The following is a 21,648-nucleotide window of genomic DNA, read 5'->3' as shown; positions in this document are numbered from 1 at the left end:
CTCCTACTCTCCCCAGAAGTAGGAAAAATGCTCACTCTCCAACTACAACACAGCACAGCTCCCCATATATACCAACAGAGGTTTTCTACCATCTCAAAAAAGTATATGTGTGTGTATATATTTATTGTTGGTATTTTTTAAGACTTACCTCGTTCAGGTAAAAAAGAAAGGAATTTTTTTACTTATTATGTTAGAAAATTTGTTTGGGAACAGTTCGTTCATGGGAAGGTGCAACCCTTGTAATGGTGCCAAGGTCATTAGAGACCTGTGAAGGTCTGCTGGTAAAGTGCTGCTCACTCAAGCAGCTGGAACTTCAGGCAGATTTTACTTATATACCCAATTTATTTCCAGGATTTTACATTAGGTTAATAAAGATAGTACTCACAACTTGCCCTTTATACCTCTCTACCTCTCATATATATTCATGTAGCTTCTTGCTTACTTACTGAAATACACAGTGAAAAAGGAGAGCAAGGAACAGTTTAGTTTCATTTTTGGGGCTGTGTCCTAAGATACATACAGCAAAAAGCAGGAGCAGATCTCTAGATGTGACTGCATCAGTGCAGTCTGAACTTAATTTTGAGCCTCTTAAGTTAAATCATATAGAGAGATGGATGCTACTTCTGTGTATATTTATGTGTGTAGATCTGGGGAGTTGTTGGATTATTTGCTTTTGTGTGTGTGTGTGTGCATCCACCTCTAAGGAAACAACGTTTCCTGTGTTGGGAAAGCAGAGCAAAGCATGGCAGGTGAAGTAGTGGGATCCTCAGGTACAGTGTGGGGCTGCTGCAGTCCTGTCTCACTGTGCAGCCCCGAGTAGGCGGTTGGATGAAAAAGAACAGACAAATCAACATTCCTTTCCCTGAACTCCCCAGCGTGCCTCAGCTGCTTTCACTCAGCTCCAGAAGGGGGAAATGAGACTAAAAGGAGCCACCGGTGGAGTGCTTGCTAATTAGTAAAACTTCGCTGCATGAAGAAAGCAAAAATTAAAGGAATATATAAATGCTATTGAAGTTTCAGTATGTGAAAACTGAAAGCATCAACAGATTTGTTTCAGAGCTTTTAACCAGTCGTGTACTTAGAGGAACAAGTTTTTTCAGTGTTTTCAAAAGACCAGAACTTGTCAGCCTGCTTATGCTGCCAGTTTTTGTATAATAAGTTCATTGACCCTGTAGACAGTCTGAGTGTTTTCTGAGTTACCGCTTTATCAAACTAATTTGCATGATTTTAAAGCTGTTGCTTGCTAGAAAACAATCTAGTGAGGGCACTCTTTGTAAACACCCTTTTATATAACTTTGCTTATTCCTTTTGGGCACAGGGAAGGGAAAATCAGGAGCAACAATCAAAAATAGTGTAACTGAAAAGTGACTTTTCATGCTTTTATAAAATATTTCACAAAACAGTTTCTTACTGAGTAGTTTGGTAGAATTTCTTTTGTTTTCATCCAGATAAACACTATTTCACGTGCAAAAATGTTATGCTTCAGTAGTTAATGTGCAGTTACCTATTGTTACCAGATAATGTAGATGCCAAAGGTATAAATGGATTTGAAAGGGATTAGAGAAATTAATGGATGATACGTTCCTGGAGGAAAACTAGTGAGAGCTGAGAGTGTGTAATGGGGAAAGGCTTGTCCCATAGTTGTTCTTCCTCTCTTTGCCTGTAAGCATCAGCTGTGGCCACAGGAGAGGATACTGGTCTAGCCTGAGTCTGTTCTGGTGTTCTTACTGTTGTTTAAGGGCTTAGTATAAAGGGCAGTGGGCCTGCACATCAGAACCAGATCTTTGTACAGAGCATGGCTTTGTGTCAGACTCTGAATGCCCAGGAGCAAGAACCACAAATGGTATCCTGCGTTCTTCTATTTTCTTTGGATGGGATTCTGAATGAGAAGTCAGTGAAGAGCAAAGATTAAATCCTTCCAGCTCTTTACTCTACATGTTTGTAAGTACATACCTGGTCTGTGTTATAACAGTATAGATAGTATAACAGTACAGGCACATACTTCCACTCATGGTTTCCACAATAAATGGTAGGGTGTTTAAAGGGTAAGTGGTAAGGTGAGTATTAGCTCTGAAAAGTTACATCCTGCAGCCAGTTGCCCTGAAAAAAAATTTAAAAATCTATTGCCACATGTGCTAAATTATGATGAGTAGTTTATTACAATTTTATTATAATTTGTTTGTGCTATATATTGATTTGAGTTTCTGAAAAATGCAAGATGTATCTTTTTGAATACAAGTTGAACTCCTTCCACCCTCAGGCAGGAACTGAAGCCCCAGCAGAACTGCTGACTAAGCACAGCCCAGGCATGGATGGGCTGCCTGATCTGCAGGTGGAGCTGTACCAGTACCACTGAGAGGTACTTCCAGTCTCTGCTGCTCTTCTGTGCTGGCACAGCTCTTTGTGGGACCATGTTTTGAAATCCACTGGGGCTTTTTATTCCAGTAGTGCCACCTCTCTTTTTTTTTTTTCCTCTTTTCTTTCAGTGTCAAGACCTCTTTATATTTATCTGTCATTTACTCTGCAGCCCCACACATGGATGTGTAGTGCGTTATATGTTAGTTCTTGGAATCAGCAGTGGGGTGAGGCTGCTTAAATTTTGTGTTGCTGTGGAAGAAACTCTTGATAAATAGGTACTTTCTTACAGGTCCTTATGGCTTTTGGTGTCTTTAAGTTTTTTAGATCACTTGGAATTACCTAAAAATGGGATTTGATAACGGTGTTGTATATACTTTATCTGTAGATATGCCTGAGGAAAAACAAAAGCTAAATGTAAAAGTCTTCACTGATATTTAGTGTTATATTCTAGCTATATTTGCTGTGGTGCTTTATGACACTTCTGTTGGAAAACAGCACCAGTGATTTCTTTTTTTTAACATGACATAATTTGTTTTCTCTAGAGTGCTGCTGTCCTTGAAGGTGAAAGAAATGCTGCACAAGAGGAGAGAAATAGTATAGAAAATCGAGTCAAGGAGCTGACTGAGGAAAACGAGCAGTTGAAGAGAAAAGTTACTGAGTTAGAGAGTAAAATTGAGGAGTTGCACAAACAAATTGATAATATGAAAGGAGAAGAAAATTCAGCGAAGGAAAAATTAAAGTCATATGAGGTAAGTTAAGAAAAGAAGCCCCTTAAGTAGTTGTCTTCCTGTTTGCAATGGATTCACTGTAGAGTAAAAACTGACAAAGAGGAGGATGGATAATGCCATCGGGAAGGGGAAGGAAAACCAGCAGGTTTTAAGAAGCAGGATGCAGTTTGCTGACATATATAGGAAAGATTTCCCCAGTGCAAACCAGATTAGAAACAAGTCACAGCTTGCAACTGGGGAGATCAGTGATAGGCCAGAGTGAAGAGACTTTATAGCTCAATTTACTTGTCACTATTTCTGAATGTATTAAATTGAATCATTACAGGAGGAGAAGCAACAATTGGAAGAAGCTTTGAAATGCGCTGAGAAGGAGGTAAAAGAATTGGTAGCATTAAAATCGGCTTTGGAAAGCCAACTAGAAGATATGCAGGTAAGAACAAGAACAATTTGGAATATTTAAATTTTAAGGTTTTATAAACATGTTTTATTATTTTGAATGATCATGCAACTCAGGTTGTGTGATTTACATGTAAAAGAATAAAAAGCTGTGCTCGAATATAAACAAAAATATTGGCAATACACAAATATCAGGAAATTGGCTTCTGTATTTTTATAAGCCTGTCATATTTGCAAATGTTGCAGGGAACTGGAATATGTCATCACTAACCCAGAGAAATTTAACACATATCACTAGGATTTGCAGCCTCTTAAAACTGTTCTTACTGGCATCGTGTTCTGTATCTGCAAAAGTTACAAACCTAATTTTCCTTCTCTGTAATTCACCTTTTACATGTCCCAAACAAGCATCGATTTCAGTGGTATCAGTTTAGAATTATCTTAGTCTAGAAGCTGAGTTTTTAAGTGATTCTGTCAAACAAGTCAGACTCAAAAGTGAGCAACATGTACATTGCTAGTGACCCTTTTTTAGTTGAACAGATGTTTTCCCTTGTTGTCTTCAACATAAATGTTACTTTATTGTTCTGAAAATGAAATTTGTCTCTAAGTGGACTAAAAACCAAGGGAAGACTGTGTTAACTAGCATGTTCTCATGGTTCAGTTCATTATAGTAAAAAGAAAAAAAATAAAAACAAGAAGAAAATACTCCTATGTCTTTAAAATTGAATGTACTTCTAAGATTTTAATAATATGGGTATCTAAGTTTTGTTTCTACAAAATGATGTTTTAAAGCTGATGTTCCTTGTAACTACACCAAGAAGTGTTTTATCACCTCACTGATACTCCTCCTTTGCTTGTATGTATTGCTGGTGGTTCCACAAGCCCTACAGGTGGCCCATTGCTCTTCACTGCCCTGCACTGAGCACACTTCCCTTCTGTCACAGTCTGACTTGCCCTTCCTGTGTAACATGAATCAATGCACCACATGCATCTCCTGCATCTTGATTAGCTTTGGGTCAAGATGCTTGAAAAGTGTGTTCTTTCCTTCCTGTTTTTCTGCATCCTTCAGGGCATTGTGCCAAATAATGCTGCCTCCAGGCAGGGTCTCCAAATTCAAGAATTCTGGGAAAGGTGACAGATAGAAGAGTCAGTCTTGTCATTTTATTCACAACTTACATCTAAAGTGGGAAACACTAAATTTAATCCTCTTTCTGATTCTACACTCTTGTGCACCGGATATGAGCACTAATGGACTTCAGGATGTAATCAGTGGTCCCTTTTGTTTAGAACAATTCAGCCTTTCTGTCTTTAGAGTTTGCTTGTTCTAATGAATACTGTTGTGCAGTAGGTTGATTTGGCCTTGTGTTACCATTGACAATTTAGACGACAAATTTTGGCACAATAATAATGTTTATCACAGTGGAAATTTAATTCCTGACTGTCCCATCTTGCTTTTTACATAACACAAATTACTTTTAATGGTGGATTAGCATAAGAAAGACTGACAATACCAATAGAACTGTAACAGTTACTTTAAACATGGCCAAATCTATTCCCCCTCCATTCCAGATTTCTATTCAGAAAAGTTAAACCTGGCATGCACTTCATTCTTACAGCCAGTTTGTGTTAGTGCTTTATACTGAAATTTTCTTTATGGATGGTCAAGCCAGGAGTAATTTTGTATAGTTTCATGTCGTGTTATAACCTCTGGTTAGAGTAGCCTCCTCCACGTAGTGCAGTGTTTCATGAAATGAAATACATCTTAACAGTTTTGCACCATTGAGAAGACTTTCTGAAGTTTCTTGAGAACTCTCTTGGGAAAGGAAATAATTATTATGCCCCTTGACCATAGCATATATGGTCATATCTTTAAAAAATATCACTTATACCAACATGATTGATGGCAGAGCCAAGTAATCTGTGCTTTTTAAATTAAATGTTCAGAACATGGGATCCTTTCCATGGGTGGAAGAACATGAAATTTCTGTTTTCGTTGTGGTAAATAATGGTAGGCACTAGAATGAGAGTTGCAGAGCATTGTAAGTTGAAGTTCAGTTGTTTCTAGCATGATATATTAGTGTTTCTCAAATATTAAAGTTAAGGTAGGAATGCTAATTTTATCAGTATTTTTCTCATTTATCAGCTAATCTAGCAAAGGGCAGTACAATATCCTAATTTGTGTTGCCTAAGAAAATTACTGTTGGTGAGAAACTACATAGGACATGTTATTTCCCCTGAATAATAGTACAAGAATGAAGTAGTATCTGTTGTGATGCAGGATTTTTATTAAAACAAAGATAATTTCTTTTGCAATGCTCAGTTTTCATGAGGAATATTTTTACCCTTTACCTATGTTATCAAGTTTCTGCTGGCTAGATTTTAGCAAAACAACAAGGAACTCTTTATGCTTTAAATGGTAATTTCACTATTTGAAGAATAAGCAATTCTATGGCGTAGTTACTGGGTAAATAATACTATCATAATATGGGCACCTTTTAAATAGATGTGGAGGAGCTCGTGCAGAATGGTGGGGTAAGAAAACGACCATTTCCAACCAAGTAGAAGTCATCAAGCCAAGAGAACCATTAGCTATTCTACACTTTTCCAAGGAGAATAGCTGTGCATGTGAACCATGTGATCATGCCTGTGTTGGAAGGAACTAGTGACAGGCTGTTATGTAGAGGTAGGAGGGTGATAAGCTCTCAGACATCCTGCCTGTGATAGCAGAGACACTGGGAGCCCCCTGGTAGGTGAGCACACTGGATAGCTCTGCAGGTCATTCAAAATTTAATGCACAACATTGAGGTCTGGTTTGAACGTTAACTGCAAAAGTTCTCTCAGGAAGGGCATTTGTGTGCTGACAAATTTCTCTTTGCACAGCATCATCTTGATAAGGGCTTCTGGATGCTACAGAAGCACAGCAATGGGGAAAAGCACCACTAGTTACTTCTCACTCATCATAGGAACAGATTTGGGTTTTTGTTTTGTTGTTGTTGTAGAGGTTTTGGGTGTGCGTGGTGGGGATTTTTTTGATTGTTTGTTTTCACCTAGAAAAACAGGTGGTTATTGAGAAAACTTTTCAGGGAGCGTGTAGGAAAATGTGAAACTTGGAATGGATATTGGATCTTGTAGAGGAGATGGGATTTCCTGGCTGGTGTGCAGCTGCAGAGGAATGTATGCTTTGCTTGTAACAGAATAATGAAATTGGTCCTACGAATGTTGCAACAGTGTTTAAGGAATTTATAGGAAGGATAAAGCACTGCATCACTAAAATAATAAATACTGACTAGCAAACTGTAACTCCATAACCTTTTTTTAAAAAAAAACCCTTAAATTTGTCTTAATGTCACAGCAGCCTGCTGGTATTACTGCTGCACAGAGTGTTAAGTAAGATTCTTTTAAGGAATCTACAGAGGGTCTACATTATATATTATTCAGTTCATTATATATATGTTTTAATTTCCCGCAGGAGAACACCCGTTGTATTTCACAGGAAAGGCAACAGTTAACTCAGCAATTAAAAGATGAAACTCAGCAGAAGGAACAGTTAAAGCAGATAAAGAATGAAATGGAGAATGAACGATGGCAACTAAACAAGACTGTTGAGAAGTTACAGGAGGAGGTATGAGTTCACTCCAGAGAGGCTGCAGGAATCTGAATGTCTGACAGACAGAAGCAAATGAACTGACAAATTGCAAAGAATTATTTATTTGGAAATGTACAAAAGAAGGTGAAATGCAAAGTTTACTATTAGTTTCTTTAACCTAGAGGCTCTCAATAAAAGTTTTCAGGGCTGGAACAGTGATTGGAACACCACTATCTCAAAATAGCATTGTAAAACAGTTCTGTTTAAACAAGATCTCAGATCAGTTCTAATGTCATTGATATTTCAGAGCTGATTCTCAAAAGGCTTTTGCATCAGACTTACTGTGCCATGTGTGTGTAAACCCTACAACTAATATTGACACACTGAAGTGTGACCATGCAGTTCATTGCATCACTCAGCTGGAAGAACTGCTGCCAGACAGAAAGACAATAGTTTTGCCATGCATACTATTAGAAAATAACCTTTCTGGTTTTGTGTTTTCACACTTCTGCATAGAAATTAATTTATTTAGGAAAATATGTCATAATTGATAATTTTTCTGTCTGGAAATACTGAGCTGAATACTGAAGCTGGAGGAAAAAACCTTTTGATGTATCAAACATGATAGAACCTTTTGTAACACTATGTTAGGAAAAAAATTATACGTACTTTTTTCCCAGATGTCTGAAATGGTAGAGATCTCAAGAACATCAGCCCTGGAGCTTCAGAGCCAGCTTGATGAATACAAGGAGAAAAATCGCAGGGAATTTGCAGATCTGCAGAGGCAATTAAAGGAGAAGAACCTGGAGGTAGAAAAATCACGCCTGATGACCATAAGGATGCAAGATGAGGTAATGACTCATAAGTTCAGTGACAAATTCTAACCTTTGACCTAGAATTCAGTTCAGTTAGTTTTCAAGATAAAGAATGTTTGCTATCATGCTTTTGTGCACCTCATCATGAGAGAGGATCTCAGTCAGTGCTCTTGAGTTTCATTTTTCATGGTGGTGATCAGTGTGTTATTGCTGCCAGGGAAATGGGCTTTCCTGTTTGTGACAGATCTAGGCAGTATCTGACAAATATTCACTATCACATTATTTTAGATTCATCACTAAAATAATCACTGACTAAACAAAGGAAGAAAATGGAAAACTATATGTTGAAGAAAAAAAGCTCTCATCCTATGTTATATACATATTCCAAGTTACATGTGCAAGGAGTGGTCATGGTTTCACTTAAACCCTCTCTCACTCATTATATATTTTTTAAAGTACCATAAAGGTTTTGGATAATTTTACTGAGGACATGCTGTTGTTGAATAGGAAATTTTTGTCTTCAGCAGATAGCCCACTGTATCTAATAGTTACACTAATACATATATATGTATATATGTACATACACATATATATATAAACGCAATTATGTCATTAGTAAAATGATGTCATCAAAGTGCATCAAGCATATATATGAGCTACGTAGTTATTTAAAAGCTAAAGTGTTCGGAGTCTGAAAAGAAAAGGAATAATATTGCAGAAGTTCCAAACAACCATTAGAAAATGGTTAGACAACATTTAGGCAACATTTTGGCTTGCTATAACTTGATAAAAACAAATAAATTTTAAGAAATCCACTGTGGAGAATTGTCAGTGTAAAACCTGTGGTATGAAGCATCTCTTTGGAGCTGATATTTCATCCAAGTTTATTTTCTTGGTGCCATCATGTGGATAAAACAAAAATTACTGTGAAAAGCCCAGAACTCAATGCAATTCCTGTCAAGCTTCCAGATCTGTAGTGTTTGCAGTAAGTCCCCTTTACTGACATCACTTATTTATAGAAAGTACAGTATAAAATATATGACCATAATCTCTTTCAGATGCGTCTCATGGAAGAAAACTTGAGGGACCACCAGAGAGCTCAGGATGAGGCAATAACAAAAACTCAGTTGCTGGAACAGACTGTGAAGAGCTTGGAGTATGAACTGGAAGCCAAAAACCACTTAAAAGACGATCGGGCAAGACAAATCAAACTAATGGAGGTAAAAGACATCCTTAAGGGTTTGTTTCTTATTTGAAGAAATTAAAATAATACTGGTATTTCACATGGTTTCTGCCAGGGAAGACTCAAAATAGCTTGATGTTGTTGAAAAGCCACATAGTATTACAGCAGGAATTATTCTGGAGCATTCTAAAGGTGATCTGTTAGCATATCTATTGTAGCATGATGTGTTCTAAATTACAGCTGTTCTTTCGTCATTTTAATTGACTTCTTGTTAATTAATTTTATCTGGAGTTTATCAGGCAAATTTGCATTCATTTCATTCATAGGCACATCACTGAGAACTTTAAGAGTATTTTGAAGCGTAAGTTCTATTTAGCATTTGATATCAGTTCATTTCAGGAGTCTGGATAACATCAGGATTTTGACCACCTGGTTACAGGGTCAGCTTCGTAACTGTTCACTTCAACTAGGCTGCCACTTGACTTTCATAAACAAACACCTCAGTAGCATTGTACTCATGTGAAAAGAAAATTGTCTTCCAAATGTATAATGTAATTTAGACACTCAGAAACAGTCTCTAGAAACATTACAGAATTTCTCTTATTTTCTTGATATTGGTGGGAGTGATTAAAAAAAGGAAGCAAAGTGTCTATTTTACTTCTGTCAGACAAATTCACTTTAAAGGCTTCTCTACCTGCCATCTTTTTTGGTAGATTCTGCACATGGTTTAAGAGGCATTTCAGTTTTCAGGCCTAGTCTTTCCAATAGTTGGAGTCCTGAAGTTTAAGGAATAGCAATCTGAAGAGGATGGGAAGTAGTATGTTAAAATTACTTTTCTTTGTTCCACTTAGGACAAATTGTCTAACCTGGAACTTGAGCTTGATGAAGAAAAGACTAATTCAGATTTGTTGTCTGAGAGGATCAGCAGATGCAGAGAACAGGTACTTGAACAAGTTTCCTTTTGTATGATGGTTCTATGAAAAAGTATTATTAGGGTCACAATCAATATTGATCAACTCAATAATGATTAGCATAGGACTTATCTGCTATACTTAAAAAGAGTATGAAAACCCAAAACCCCCAAGTTCCCATCACGAGTAAATATGCTCCTTCACGTCATCACAGAACAATTTTTTCATGTTTTCCTAACTGGAAAACAGACACAGAATGTATATAAAGCCTGAAGACTATTATCATACTGTAATATTCTTGATGAGCTTCATCAGGTAATCACTGATGCATGCAGAGATGATGCTGTTTCAGGCTCAGTTTTGGTGCTGAGGCTGTCAGAGAAAGGCCGTTGGGAAGAGTCTTTTAAATTGAAAGATCATGATTTTACTCTTACTGGAAAGTAATTCAGCATAATAGAGTCTTGATTTCAAAGAAGGAGGAGGAGCTTAGGAAGCTGTGGAATTAATGAGTGAAATCAGCTGAACTGAGGATGCTAGACCAGAGAGAGAGCTTTGTTTTCATTGCAAGTGTAAAAACTGAAGGTAAGATAGTTGGAAAGCATTTTCCACATAAAAACATCAACCTTTTGTTCCAGAAATGTTATGTTCAATAGTCCAGAAAGAAGGGAAGAAGGATTTATTAATGAGGTTGTGTCTAATGGGGCAGAAAATGTGAAGATAAAGTGATAGGTCTCACTTAGCTCAGCAACTATCATAGTAATTCAAACAAGTAACAAAAAGGATTTTGACTGTATAAGTAGAGAAGTTGTGGAGATTGTATGATGAGGCCTCAATCAAGATAAAAAGTACACCAGGTATGCCCTCAATTATATATATATATATATTCCTTTATATTCAAATAAAGAAATATTTTGCTTCTGTCTTCTGTAAGGCCAGTGAATGTGCAGGTGGGGCGAAGTAAAGGGAGTGTATTGCAGATGAGACCTTTGAGTTGGAAATCAGTAAGTGTTAAGAGAATTAGGAGGTCATTAAGAGGCCTTATTAGTATTATTTGAGATTTCTGAAAGAACTGACATAGGAAATTATAGGTCCTGTAACAAAGATTTATAATAAACCAGAAAAGTAGAGTATAGGGCCTGATTACTGCAGAAGTAGCCAGAGCCCCTATGGCTGAGTAGTCAGGATTATGCAAGTTTTTTATTAGTTCACGAAAAGGAATACAGTGATGTGTCTACCTTGGAATATCATGGCCTAGACAATGTTCCTTGCCTTAGTTGTGCATTCTGAAAGATGTGAAACTGCTGCATAACTCATTACAGCATGTTTACTGCTACATGAACTTCATGTAACTCTGCCTGAAGTGCTAGAGCTCACAGGAATTTCCTAGAAGCCCAGGAGACAATTAACATTGAGGTACAACAATAATCTGTTTTCATTTCTCTTTCTTTCTCCAGAAAAAAAAAAAAAAAAAAGAACTGCAGACATTCTTTTGAATAGCTTTAGCTTCAGAGGGAGAACAGAAAGTAAAATCTTAGTTTCTGTGCCTTTTTGATGCAATTGTGTGTTCCACTGAGACAGCTGGGGAATTTAAAGTGAGTTAGAGCTCAGCTTTCTTTTCACACATCCTTGAAGCACCAAGGCACCATCACTGCTTTGTTTGGACTCAGGTTACTGAGATTCTGTTTGACTCTGATACAGACTTTTTGCTGTTGTTGCACTGATATTGTACAGAGCCCAAGGCAGTGGGTGAAGTAGAATGTAAAGGACCATCATAATATGGGGTTATGCTATTGTTAAATCAGGAAGCCTTTAATACTGGAGTCTGTGCCTCTCTTGTAAACCTGGGATAAAAGAACTTTAGTTACAGCTGCACTACAACTATAGTAAGTTAATTTGCTAACTGAATGGAAACCAAAAATACAGTTTGGTGACCAAAATGTTACATAATGGGTAAAAAATGTGTTTATTTTGCGGTCTGGAGTTTCTCATTTCACACATGAGTTACAAAGGTTGCTTTGTTTTGATTTTATGCCAGAATGACTAAGTAGTCAAATTACTAAAGAGTATTTCAGGGTCTGCTAAGCATTTATAATGACATGAGAAACTATAATGGATTTGTTTTGGTAATATCTGTATTTCTGTACATTTTTCAAATTATCATTATAAATGTGTTATTTTAACATACCAATCATGAACTATAATACTCAAATTTTCAGTAAAAACAAATTTATACAACCTCTTCTATTTTACATAAAGCTGAATGTTCAAATAAACATTGGCAGGACTAACAGTTCACATTTCATTTACCACAAAATGTTATTCTTTTTTAATTTAAACACCCTTTTGAATCTGGATGGTTGCATGAGACACTGTTCTCATCTCCTCTGCATTCTCAGGAGGTTCCACAGCAAAGTGGAAACAGGGAAAAGTGGGTCATATCCTATTAGTTTTAAAATGATAAGGTATTAGTAACTGTAGAAAGACCAAAATGATCAACACACACACACACACATGTGGAAAGCCTGAGTGCTCAGCTGCTCTTTGAGTCGAAAGTGAGCAGGGACAGGACACATTTTACTACATGATGGATTCTTTTCCTACAAACAAGAGAAATGAAGTGCCTCTTGCCATGTTGGTTTTGCTAACATAATTGAAAAGTGCTTAACATTCCTTCATCAGTTCCTGTATTCTGTGAAAATGCAAACATGAGTCTATCAACTTCAGAGTTGTTTCCAATAAGTGTGAAAAAGGGACTAATTAGTTTTCATGACAACTTTACAATACATAAGAAAGGATAAAATTGTGCTGACTGCATTGTTCACTTCCTTTCGGTGAAGTGTTCCCAATGGAGAGCTGTATACCTGCTCTTTAGCTGGCTCCAGGTGTGGGAAGCAAACAAGTGAAAATGTGGATATGAAGGCTGCTTTTCAATTATGAAGTGTCAAAGGGTTTGTTTGGCTTTAGCTTGTTTGTTAAACATTGGGGTTTTTGGTCACATGCTTAGAAACTGTGTATGTAGGTGTTTATATAGGCACACACACACATATATATATATACATATATGTATATTACTTTACTTAGGAATTAAGAAACATAGGCTGTAAACCTAGTGCAGGATGGTAAACAATAGTGACAGCATCTAAAACATTATTAGAAATCAAATTGCTTTCACTAATAATGAACTCAACAGCTGCTTCTAATCCTAAAGCTGGCACTAAATGCTGGTATGTCTGATAAAGCTTTCTAAAATCTGATACTGTTGTTTTTCTCATTTTTTTTTGTTGTTAACATTCTTCAAATCCAGCTGTGATAACTTAAGCTGCAGAAATAGTTTGTTCTTTTATTGTAATTAAAATATATTAGATACAGGAAAGGTAGAACATGAAGCAGAGTTCTACATGGTGTGTACATGGAGTATGTACTGTGACACTGGTGTGTTCTTCTCACTGCTGGGAAATAAGTGAGACTGAGCACATTTTGGCAGACAGCTGCTTTTTTTTTTGCTTTGTGCCTGTTAATTATGAGTCTACTATTGAAAAAATGGGAGGAGATAAATGAAAACAGCAAGAATTGTGTCCTGCTGTCCTTCTCTTTTTACAACCTCCCGTATATATTTGCACGTAGCTGTCTGAGCCTGATCACATACAGCACTTTTTCTCTCTCCTATTATTCTGTGAGGTTGTGTTTACCAAGAGGTGTCCAACAACAGTAGCAGCCATCTTGGAAATATAATAATTGTCCTCTAAATAATTCCTTAATTTGAATCTTGGGAAGGTTGCACAAATTTGTCACAGCCTTTGAGCACAGTAAGAGCACAGTGGAACTTTGGAGTGGTCCATTAAGCAAGTTCCTACATAAAACAAAACCCCTTTCTTCAGTTAGCAGTTACATTTTTAATTAGTCATTCATTTTACCCCAAATTTTGCTTTATTTCTTTCTGTGTCTGTCTTGATGGCTAAAGCAATTACAGCAGAATAAATTCTAGGTAATCCCTCACATTATAAATTTTTTTCACCTATTTAATGAATAAATGCAGCCATTGTACAAATGCGTGATTTTAATTTGTGTCTATAAAATAATATTTTAACATATAAAATAAAATTTTACTATATAATGTATAAAATTTTGTGATTATTAGCTTTCTGTGTGACAATGAGAGCTTTTGAGAAATTACCTGGCTGTTGAGAACACAGCCATGAGCTAACATTTGTATTCTAGTAGCTGTTCTGACCTTAGTTTTCAGAAATGCCTTCTGGTCTTCTGAAACCATAGTGTGACATAACATATGCAACTGCATGCATTGCTACTGTGGTTTGTATTCATATATTAATTTCAAAGCTACAGAAACAGTGTAAATTATTTCCTTTAAACACGTGATTAACCAAAAATATATCTTTTAATATTATAATGTGGTTAAAAAAAAAGGCCTAAGGTAAATTTTGATGTGCTGCACTTTTTTGACCTTCACATTCTTAGCATTGCTTTTGGATTTTTTTTTTATGCAAGAATTCCCAATGACTTTGGTAAGGCCTTTACTGAGATAAATGTGTAACTTAGAGCTGCCTAGCTGGGATGGTGTGTTTATGCAAGTTCATATGTAACTGATGTAGAGCAGGGAAGAATGCTGTGGCCACTGCAATCTTTATCAGTGTTTTTGCAGGTACAGTGATTGGCAGAGATGTTCACTGTGTTCCCCAGGTGATTCAGCATCATAAACACTGTGCAGGAAATAGCACAAATGCTGGGGTAACATTTGCTGTGCCTGCAAAGACTTGAGGGTCTTTGTGAAGACTTGAGGGTCTCAGCGGAAATGAGAGGCAACAGAAGTATTTCAGCACTGCAGATTTTTCCTTCAGCTCCAAAGTTTCAGTAGCAGCTGTTGAGCAGTTCAGAGTTTCTCTTTGAGCCTCAAATTTAATATTTTTTTTCCAGTCAAGTCCAATAGTGAAATGAAACAAACTCATGCTGCATTCTTACATTGACTCTGGATGGATCAGGTAGTTTTTAACATCTTTCTTGTGGTTATTGAATATGCAACTGAAATATTTACAGAAACTGGAGCAAAAGTTGTCTTTTAACAAGACAGGCAAAAACATCCCCTCCCCAAACTTAGAAGTTGGTGCTCCCAGTATGACAGACGTAACACTGATCAGAGGAGGGGAGAAATGTTCATGTCCATTATGCAGCAGAGCCTGTTGAAAAAGAGATTTTACTGTTCTCATTCATATAGAAAACTACAGTTGTCTGTAGAGTGTTTCACTGAGTTCTGGGCACTTCTCTGCAGCTACAAGTTTGTGTTTAATAAAGTGAAACTTTATTTAGACTAGTCAGCAGCTTAAAGGTAAGATGTCATTTCAGAGGTTCAGATTTAAGTATGGAGACAACACTTGTGAAAGGTGTTTGAAGTCTGATGTGATGCAGAACTCTGTCCTGCCACATGCTGTATCTCTCGTGCAGCAGTTTAGAGTTCGGTTCCTTGCTCCAGAACATGTATATTGAACATCAACAATATCCACTGTGGCTGTAAAATGCCTAGGGTAAGTACTGGGAATAACATCAGCTCCCTGAAATAGAAAATTTTGTTCAAGATTGTAACTGTAAAGCTCTTCTGAAATCATGTGGATGTCTTGAATTCTGAGAAAGGGCATTTCTTCTCATTGCATAGGTATGCCTACATTATATATATACATACACAAAGTATCATATAGATAAATGTAAATGAAATCTTTTATTAAAATTTCTCTTTTCTTTCTATGATAGATTGAACAAATGAGGACAGAGCTGCTTCAGGAAAGAGCTATAAAGCAAGACTTGGAGTGTGACAAAATTTCGTTGGAAAGACAGGTGACTATATAAGTGGCTGTAAATCCTTTGACCACATTCAGAAGAGCTGTAAAGTCTGTAAAGTGTTAACTGTGTTTCTGGAACACTGTTGGAGATACAATTTCAAGCAATTGTGATTTTAGTTGAGTGTTTTCTCCTATAGGAGTAGAGAAGTTTTCTGCAGCTCAGTGATCTTTGAAAGCAGGATTACTGTCGTGGCCCTTAGCTGAGATCCAGAGGAAAGCTATCTTAGCAAGTCATAGTATTGTTGACAAGCACAGGAATGTAAAACAGATTGTAGTGGGAATTTAGAGAACATGTTTGTACCACACACCTAATTTGGTGCCTTAGATTATGTGAAATTAATCTCAAATCGTTTGAGAAAAAAGAATGCCACCTACTGGTATATACAAGGTACATTCTTATACTTTAGTTCTGGCTTTTTTATCATAGTCCTTTTTGAGACCTGAATTCATGGTTTGAAGTTCTGTAACAAAGAACTTTATTTTCTATTTCTCATGTTACTCTTTTTTTGCCCCTTTTTTTTTTTTTCCTGGCAACTCTTTCATTAGGTCCTCATTGAAAACCTAAATTACCAGGCCTCAGAAAAATGGAAGTGTGAATCTGAGCAAAAACCTCTGCTTTTACAAATCTTTTTCAAACTATTTATGTAGTAGGTGTAACATTGGATAGTTAAGAAAGGGAGGGGGAAACTCAGTAACAGCTTTGATAGAGTAAAACGATATTGGATGTAATTTCTTTGTCTGCTTGTTGTAGCCATACACCAGTTACAGGAGAAGAACACAGAATTTGACAAAAGAATTGTGTGGAGCATAAGACAGATCTGACAGAGTATTTGAAAAAAAAATTGGCATATTAAAAAATACTGTTGGAAGGGGCTTGCAACTCTCTGAAATTCAAGGCTCCATTTAATCTTAAAGCCTAACTGAAGCTGAACACTAAATTCTTTTTGATAAGGCACAGTCATAGAAGATCTGTTTGTAGTAAACCATAAAATCTCACATTCTTTTTCCACGTTTACTGAACTAAAAATATAGTGATCACCTTATGTTTTCCTGAAGAAATTAATTTTTTGTTAAGGTGATATGTGTTAATTGGAGTATATAAGTAGTAATCAAGTGTGTTCCAACCCTAGAACAAAGACCTGAAGAGCCGAATCCTTCACCTGGAGGGTTCTTACCGGTCCAGTAAAGAGGGACTTGTTGCTCAAATGGAAGCAAGGATCACAGAGCTGGAAGAGCGACTTGCAAATGAAGAAAGGTGAAACTAGTTGTTAAGATCAAAACATGTGTGTTTATGTTTTTATTATGTCCTCTTGCTAATATTAAGTCTCTATTACAATTAACTTGAAATTTTTTTTTCCTCACAAGCACAAAATTAAAATGGTTACTGTTTCATAAAAGCATTGCAAATTTGCTTTTTGACTGAAAGCACGGTAGAAGTTGTCTTATAAATTTAAAACTGGGCACTGTAACATGGTTCCATAGCTCCTTGTCTTATCAATGGCTAATATCAGTAATAGACTTAGAAATATTAACTGTATTATAACACTTCTGCTTGCATGTTCACTTCATTCTCTAATCTTGTCTCTAATTTTTGTTTCTAAATGTTGCTCTGGTGACAGAAGAAATTCCACTTAGTCCTTCATACTTTTGAACAAATTTCTTAATATGTTGCATGGAATCAGTAAATCAAAGTAGGGACCATTAGTAGTTATTTGATTCTTAGAAGATTGCTAAGGAATTATATCATGATTGGAAGTATTTCAGTTCCTTTTTTACAAACATGTCTTTTGTTTGTTTGTTTGTTTTCTAGGGATAGAGCGAATTTCCAACTAAGTAACCGCAGACTTGAGAGAAAAGTGAAGGAGTTAATGTTGCAAGTAGATGATGAACATCTGTCACTGACTGATCAGAAGGACCAGGTAGACTAATATGCCAATGTCTGATATTAATCCTACTAACATAAATCATCATGTGTAAGAGATATGAGAAGAATGTAGGTAGATGCTGATTACTCTGTTGTTTGTGAACTCCCACTGAGTGAGATTCGCAGTTGCCGTTGTCATCATGTGCTTTTGTCTGGTATTAAATGGTTATTCATTTTGGAAATTAGGAAAAGAAAGCACTTGTAGAAGCAATGCTGTAATTATTTTAAGAAATAAAGCAGCTAACAGACAGTAATTGATCCTATAAATACACCGACAAATAATATGTTCTGTTTTGCCACTATAACATTTTGTTTAAAGAAACAAGTTGTTTATTGTTAAATATAGGCTATAAGTATTAAGCCTACATTGATGTTCTAATAGCAATATGCTCTACCATTCCTGTGGTCTTTGTTGATTCCTTGCTTAAAACTTGACTTATCTCAGCCCGTGAGTCAAACAGTAATGTTCTGCCCAGAGAATGAACAGTTTGTTTCAAATTGCAGACGTCTGTTAAAATTATCTGTAAAAAAAAAAAATGGTATCCCATCATTTCTCTTAAAGTCTAATGCTGACTTTCAGATATTTCTGAAGCAGAGGATTACAGTGTCACTACACTGGCAAAGTTTTGTCTTTATTCTCCCTCTCATAGATGCTGGAAGAATAAAATTCCTTTAATTAAAACAGTCCTCTAATCAGCTGACATGTAAATATTTCAGTTGAGTTTGCGTTTGAAAGCAATGAAACGTCAAGTGGAAGAAGCTGAAGAAGAAATAGACAGATTGGAGAGTGCGAAAAAGAAACTTCAGAGAGAACTTGAAGAGCAACTCGACATAAATGAACAGTTGCAAGGACAGCTTAACACTGCAAAGAAAGAGTTAAGGTAGGATGGCTTGTCAGACCTACAGCTGTGTATCACACCACCCCTCACAAGTTTGACCTCTTGCTCCCGTAGTCCATAAACTGAGGGCTTCCTCTACATGTTCGTTGTAAGCAGACAGAGTTTAAGACACAGACCTGTGAAACTCTTCTGCATTTCCTTTCTCTGCAGATGTTCTCCGACTCTTTCTAGTGTGCTCTAGGTGTCCCAACCTTTCCAGGGTCTCCCTGCTGAATAAAGTCATTGAGGCAGGGCATATAAAATGGAAAAAAGTGTGGGACTTGACACTGGTATTGTTTGTAGTAATAAAAATTTCCTGCTAATGGCTGAGGTGTACAGTTATCCTGTGTTAGTTTTCCTTAGCTGTCTTTGAACATACCAGTGTGCAAAGTTTTTGGTTTCCTCTGTCTGTCACTTTAATTAGAGGGGCTTGAAAATGTGGTTGCTTGCTCTTCACACTCTTGCACATTCCTTTCATGTAAGGTGTACTCCATGAAAAACTATCCCTGTTGAAGCACAAGTTTCTTTGGCATCCTTTAAAAACATAAATCCTACCAGTCAATGTTTTAAGCTTTGTATAAATGTTGTGCATGTAGATGTGCTGTTTTAATAGCAAAGATGTGTATTTTTGTTTTAGTAGACTGAAGAAGTCACCAAGTAAAATGTTGGCTGATTCTGATGATGATGATGACGACGACGATGATGATTTCAGCACAGATGGTGACAGTCTCTGTGAAGTACCTTCAGGAAATAACTTTTCAAAAGATGATGACACAAAAATCTAAATAAGTAATGATGTAATTCCTTGAAAGTACTGGAAGAATCACATAAATTATCAAGAAACTGGATGTTCTAGAAGCCAAATGACATAAAGGGATTTAAGAGTTGGGAATATAATGTTTCCATCCATACTGTGCCATTTTCTTATTTAGATCTCCACTGTTTATTATAGGATTGCTTTATAAAACAGCTATAAAACACAAGATGTATATAACAGCTACTGAAAACACAGGGATAATGTTTCATATTGGAAATGGGATTTTGCTAAAATTCTGTTTAAGTAAAAAGCCATTTGAAAGTAATTCAAAATTAGTTTTTAGTTATTAAAAGCTTTTCCCTAAAATTAAGGAAACCACAGAAGATTATTTAATAATTGTAAGTAGGGGGAAATGATGTATAAAATGTAAATATTTTAAACTTGATCTTTTTATTGACTACTTTAGTACTATTTTGTAAAGTTTCTAATATTATATAAATCAGTTTAATATGTAAAGTCCTTAAAGTTATATTGAATGCTATATTTGAGTTTTCAGTAAGAGGAAAACAAATGAAAATGAATACTTTTTGTGCATTACAGAGCAGATTCACAGTTCCTGGGCCAGGAAGTACATTTTAAAAACCAGTGCAAGTTTTATTGTATGTTCTGTATATTAGAGGTCAAATGTTAATCCTGCCTGTTGACTTTAAAAGGACCAGCACGTCTGCATGATGAGAGAGGCCTGCCTACAACTTCCTCATCAGCTTCATTTGGGAAGCTTTCTGTTCTTCGTAGGGAAGGGTGAGAATGATGTCAGTTATTACTTGATATCTTTCATTTCCTGAAAGGAAGTCAGTCCTACCAGAGGCAGAATGTTAAATCAGCAGCCTGCTGATTTGAGGACATTGGGACAGTCTTATCTTCAAGTTTTTAAAGAGTCCCCCTCGTTTCAGTAAAATTAGTTGTGGTCTTTGAATTAAATACATGTTTAAATCTGTTCAGTAATTGATACCAAAATTTTATGCTTGCTTGCAAGAAATTGCACCAGGGAAACACAAAACATGTAACCTGGGTTTTATTGAGCATCTATTTGTGATATATTGCAGTGTGTGGTCATATTTGCAGATATATATTAGTATTTCAGTTTACGGAAGTATTTTGGGCAATCCATCTATTCAACAAACTTTGTGGGAATTTTAAAAGAAAGAGCATTGAAGATTTGATTTTATAAACATTTTCCATTTTGTTGCTAAAAATATTTTTTTGCCACTTATATCACACTAGACTGGTTTTGCTCCTTTGCAAATCTAGGATTCTAAGGAAGGGGCACTACTACAATAGTTAGGTCTTGTCCATTTTTTAGTATTTGTCCCCAGTTACAGGTTAGTGAGCACTTCTTCACTGATGCAGTCAAGAAATACTTTGAACTGAAGTCTCTGGGAGCCTCCAGTATTCCCACAAAGGAATCCACTGAAGAGAGCAAATTCAACAGCTCTGAAAGTGAGGCTGACAGACTGGGTTAGGGCAAAACTCCTGACAATGGTAGGATCCCTTTTCATGCAGTTCCATGGAAGGAAACTCCTGCTGCGGGATCAGAAATGTGTTCATGCCTAGCAGATCACAGACTCTTTTGCCATGGAATTCCCTTCAACTTGAGTTTGATCATTTGAATTATATGGGAAATAATATGAACAGCATAGTTGTAATACTGTCTCTGTATTTTGTATGTGTTCAAGTAGCCAACAACGTGTATTTTTTGCAGTAGCTTTACTGTTTTGACAACACTGAAACAGCCTTTTGTCCAAGAAGACCTGCACTACACTGTACTGACAATCATCAGAGAACGTCCTGTGATTTATATGTTGTTGTTTCATTTGCATGTTTATGTAGACTTATCTTTAAACAACTGATTCCAACCCCCAGAACTTTATCCTACAATGTTCATAGATGACTCTTATTTCAAACCACTGGAAGAAAATCACTTAATATTGCATCTACCTCCAGTTACACTAAACTGTAAACTAAAATTCACTTAAAATAAACAGTCAGCTCTCTCAGTTCTACCTTGTATGTGCATATAGCTTGATATGACAATTGAATTTCATATGGAAAACGAATGTGTTTAAAACATAACAAAAAAATAATTACCCAGGAAATACTGATGCTGTGAACAAGTTTCTGCATTTTCTTCTCTTTGGATGGCTGCTTTCTTTGTAACTTGTAAAGAGGTGGCAGGTGTAACATCTAGAAGGCTCCACATTTG

At 36.3% G+C, this 21,648-nt stretch overlaps 1 protein-coding gene across 9 annotated transcripts in view; it reads left to right on the top strand.

The window, feature by feature from the left end:
* Window positions 1-21,448, top strand: part of CGNL1 (cingulin like 1) — a 55,777-nt gene extending 34,329 nt beyond the window's left edge. For 8 of the 9 annotated variants that reach the window (XM_064668195.1, XM_064668189.1, XM_064668188.1 and 5 more), the window contains 11 exons: window positions 2,901-3,107; window positions 3,412-3,516; window positions 6,952-7,104; window positions 7,749-7,919; window positions 8,942-9,103; window positions 9,918-10,007; window positions 15,738-15,821; window positions 16,957-17,081; window positions 17,637-17,745; window positions 18,468-18,631; window positions 19,266-21,448. In XM_064668195.1, the coding sequence (XP_064524265.1) occupies window positions 2,901-3,107; window positions 3,412-3,516; window positions 6,952-7,104; window positions 7,749-7,919; window positions 8,942-9,103; window positions 9,918-10,007; window positions 15,738-15,821; window positions 16,957-17,081; window positions 17,637-17,745; window positions 18,468-18,631; window positions 19,266-19,413 (1,518 nt within the window). In that variant the 3' untranslated portion in view covers window positions 19,414-21,448. The remainder of the gene's footprint in view (window positions 1-2,900; window positions 3,108-3,411; window positions 3,517-6,951; window positions 7,105-7,748; window positions 7,920-8,941; window positions 9,104-9,917; window positions 10,008-15,737; window positions 15,822-16,956; window positions 17,082-17,636; window positions 17,746-18,467; window positions 18,632-19,265) is intronic. The other variant, XM_064668187.1, reaches the window with a different exon arrangement.
* The last annotated feature ends 200 nt before the right edge of the window (window positions 21,449-21,648 follow it).

Source organism: Pseudopipra pipra, chromosome 12 (assembly GCF_036250125.1).
Source record: "Pseudopipra pipra isolate bDixPip1 chromosome 12, bDixPip1.hap1, whole genome shotgun sequence".
Classification (NCBI taxonomy): Eukaryota; Metazoa; Chordata; class Aves; order Passeriformes; family Pipridae; genus Pseudopipra; species Pseudopipra pipra.
Note: the sequence above shows the minus strand (reverse complement) of the source record. Positions and strands in the feature narration are given on the sequence as shown.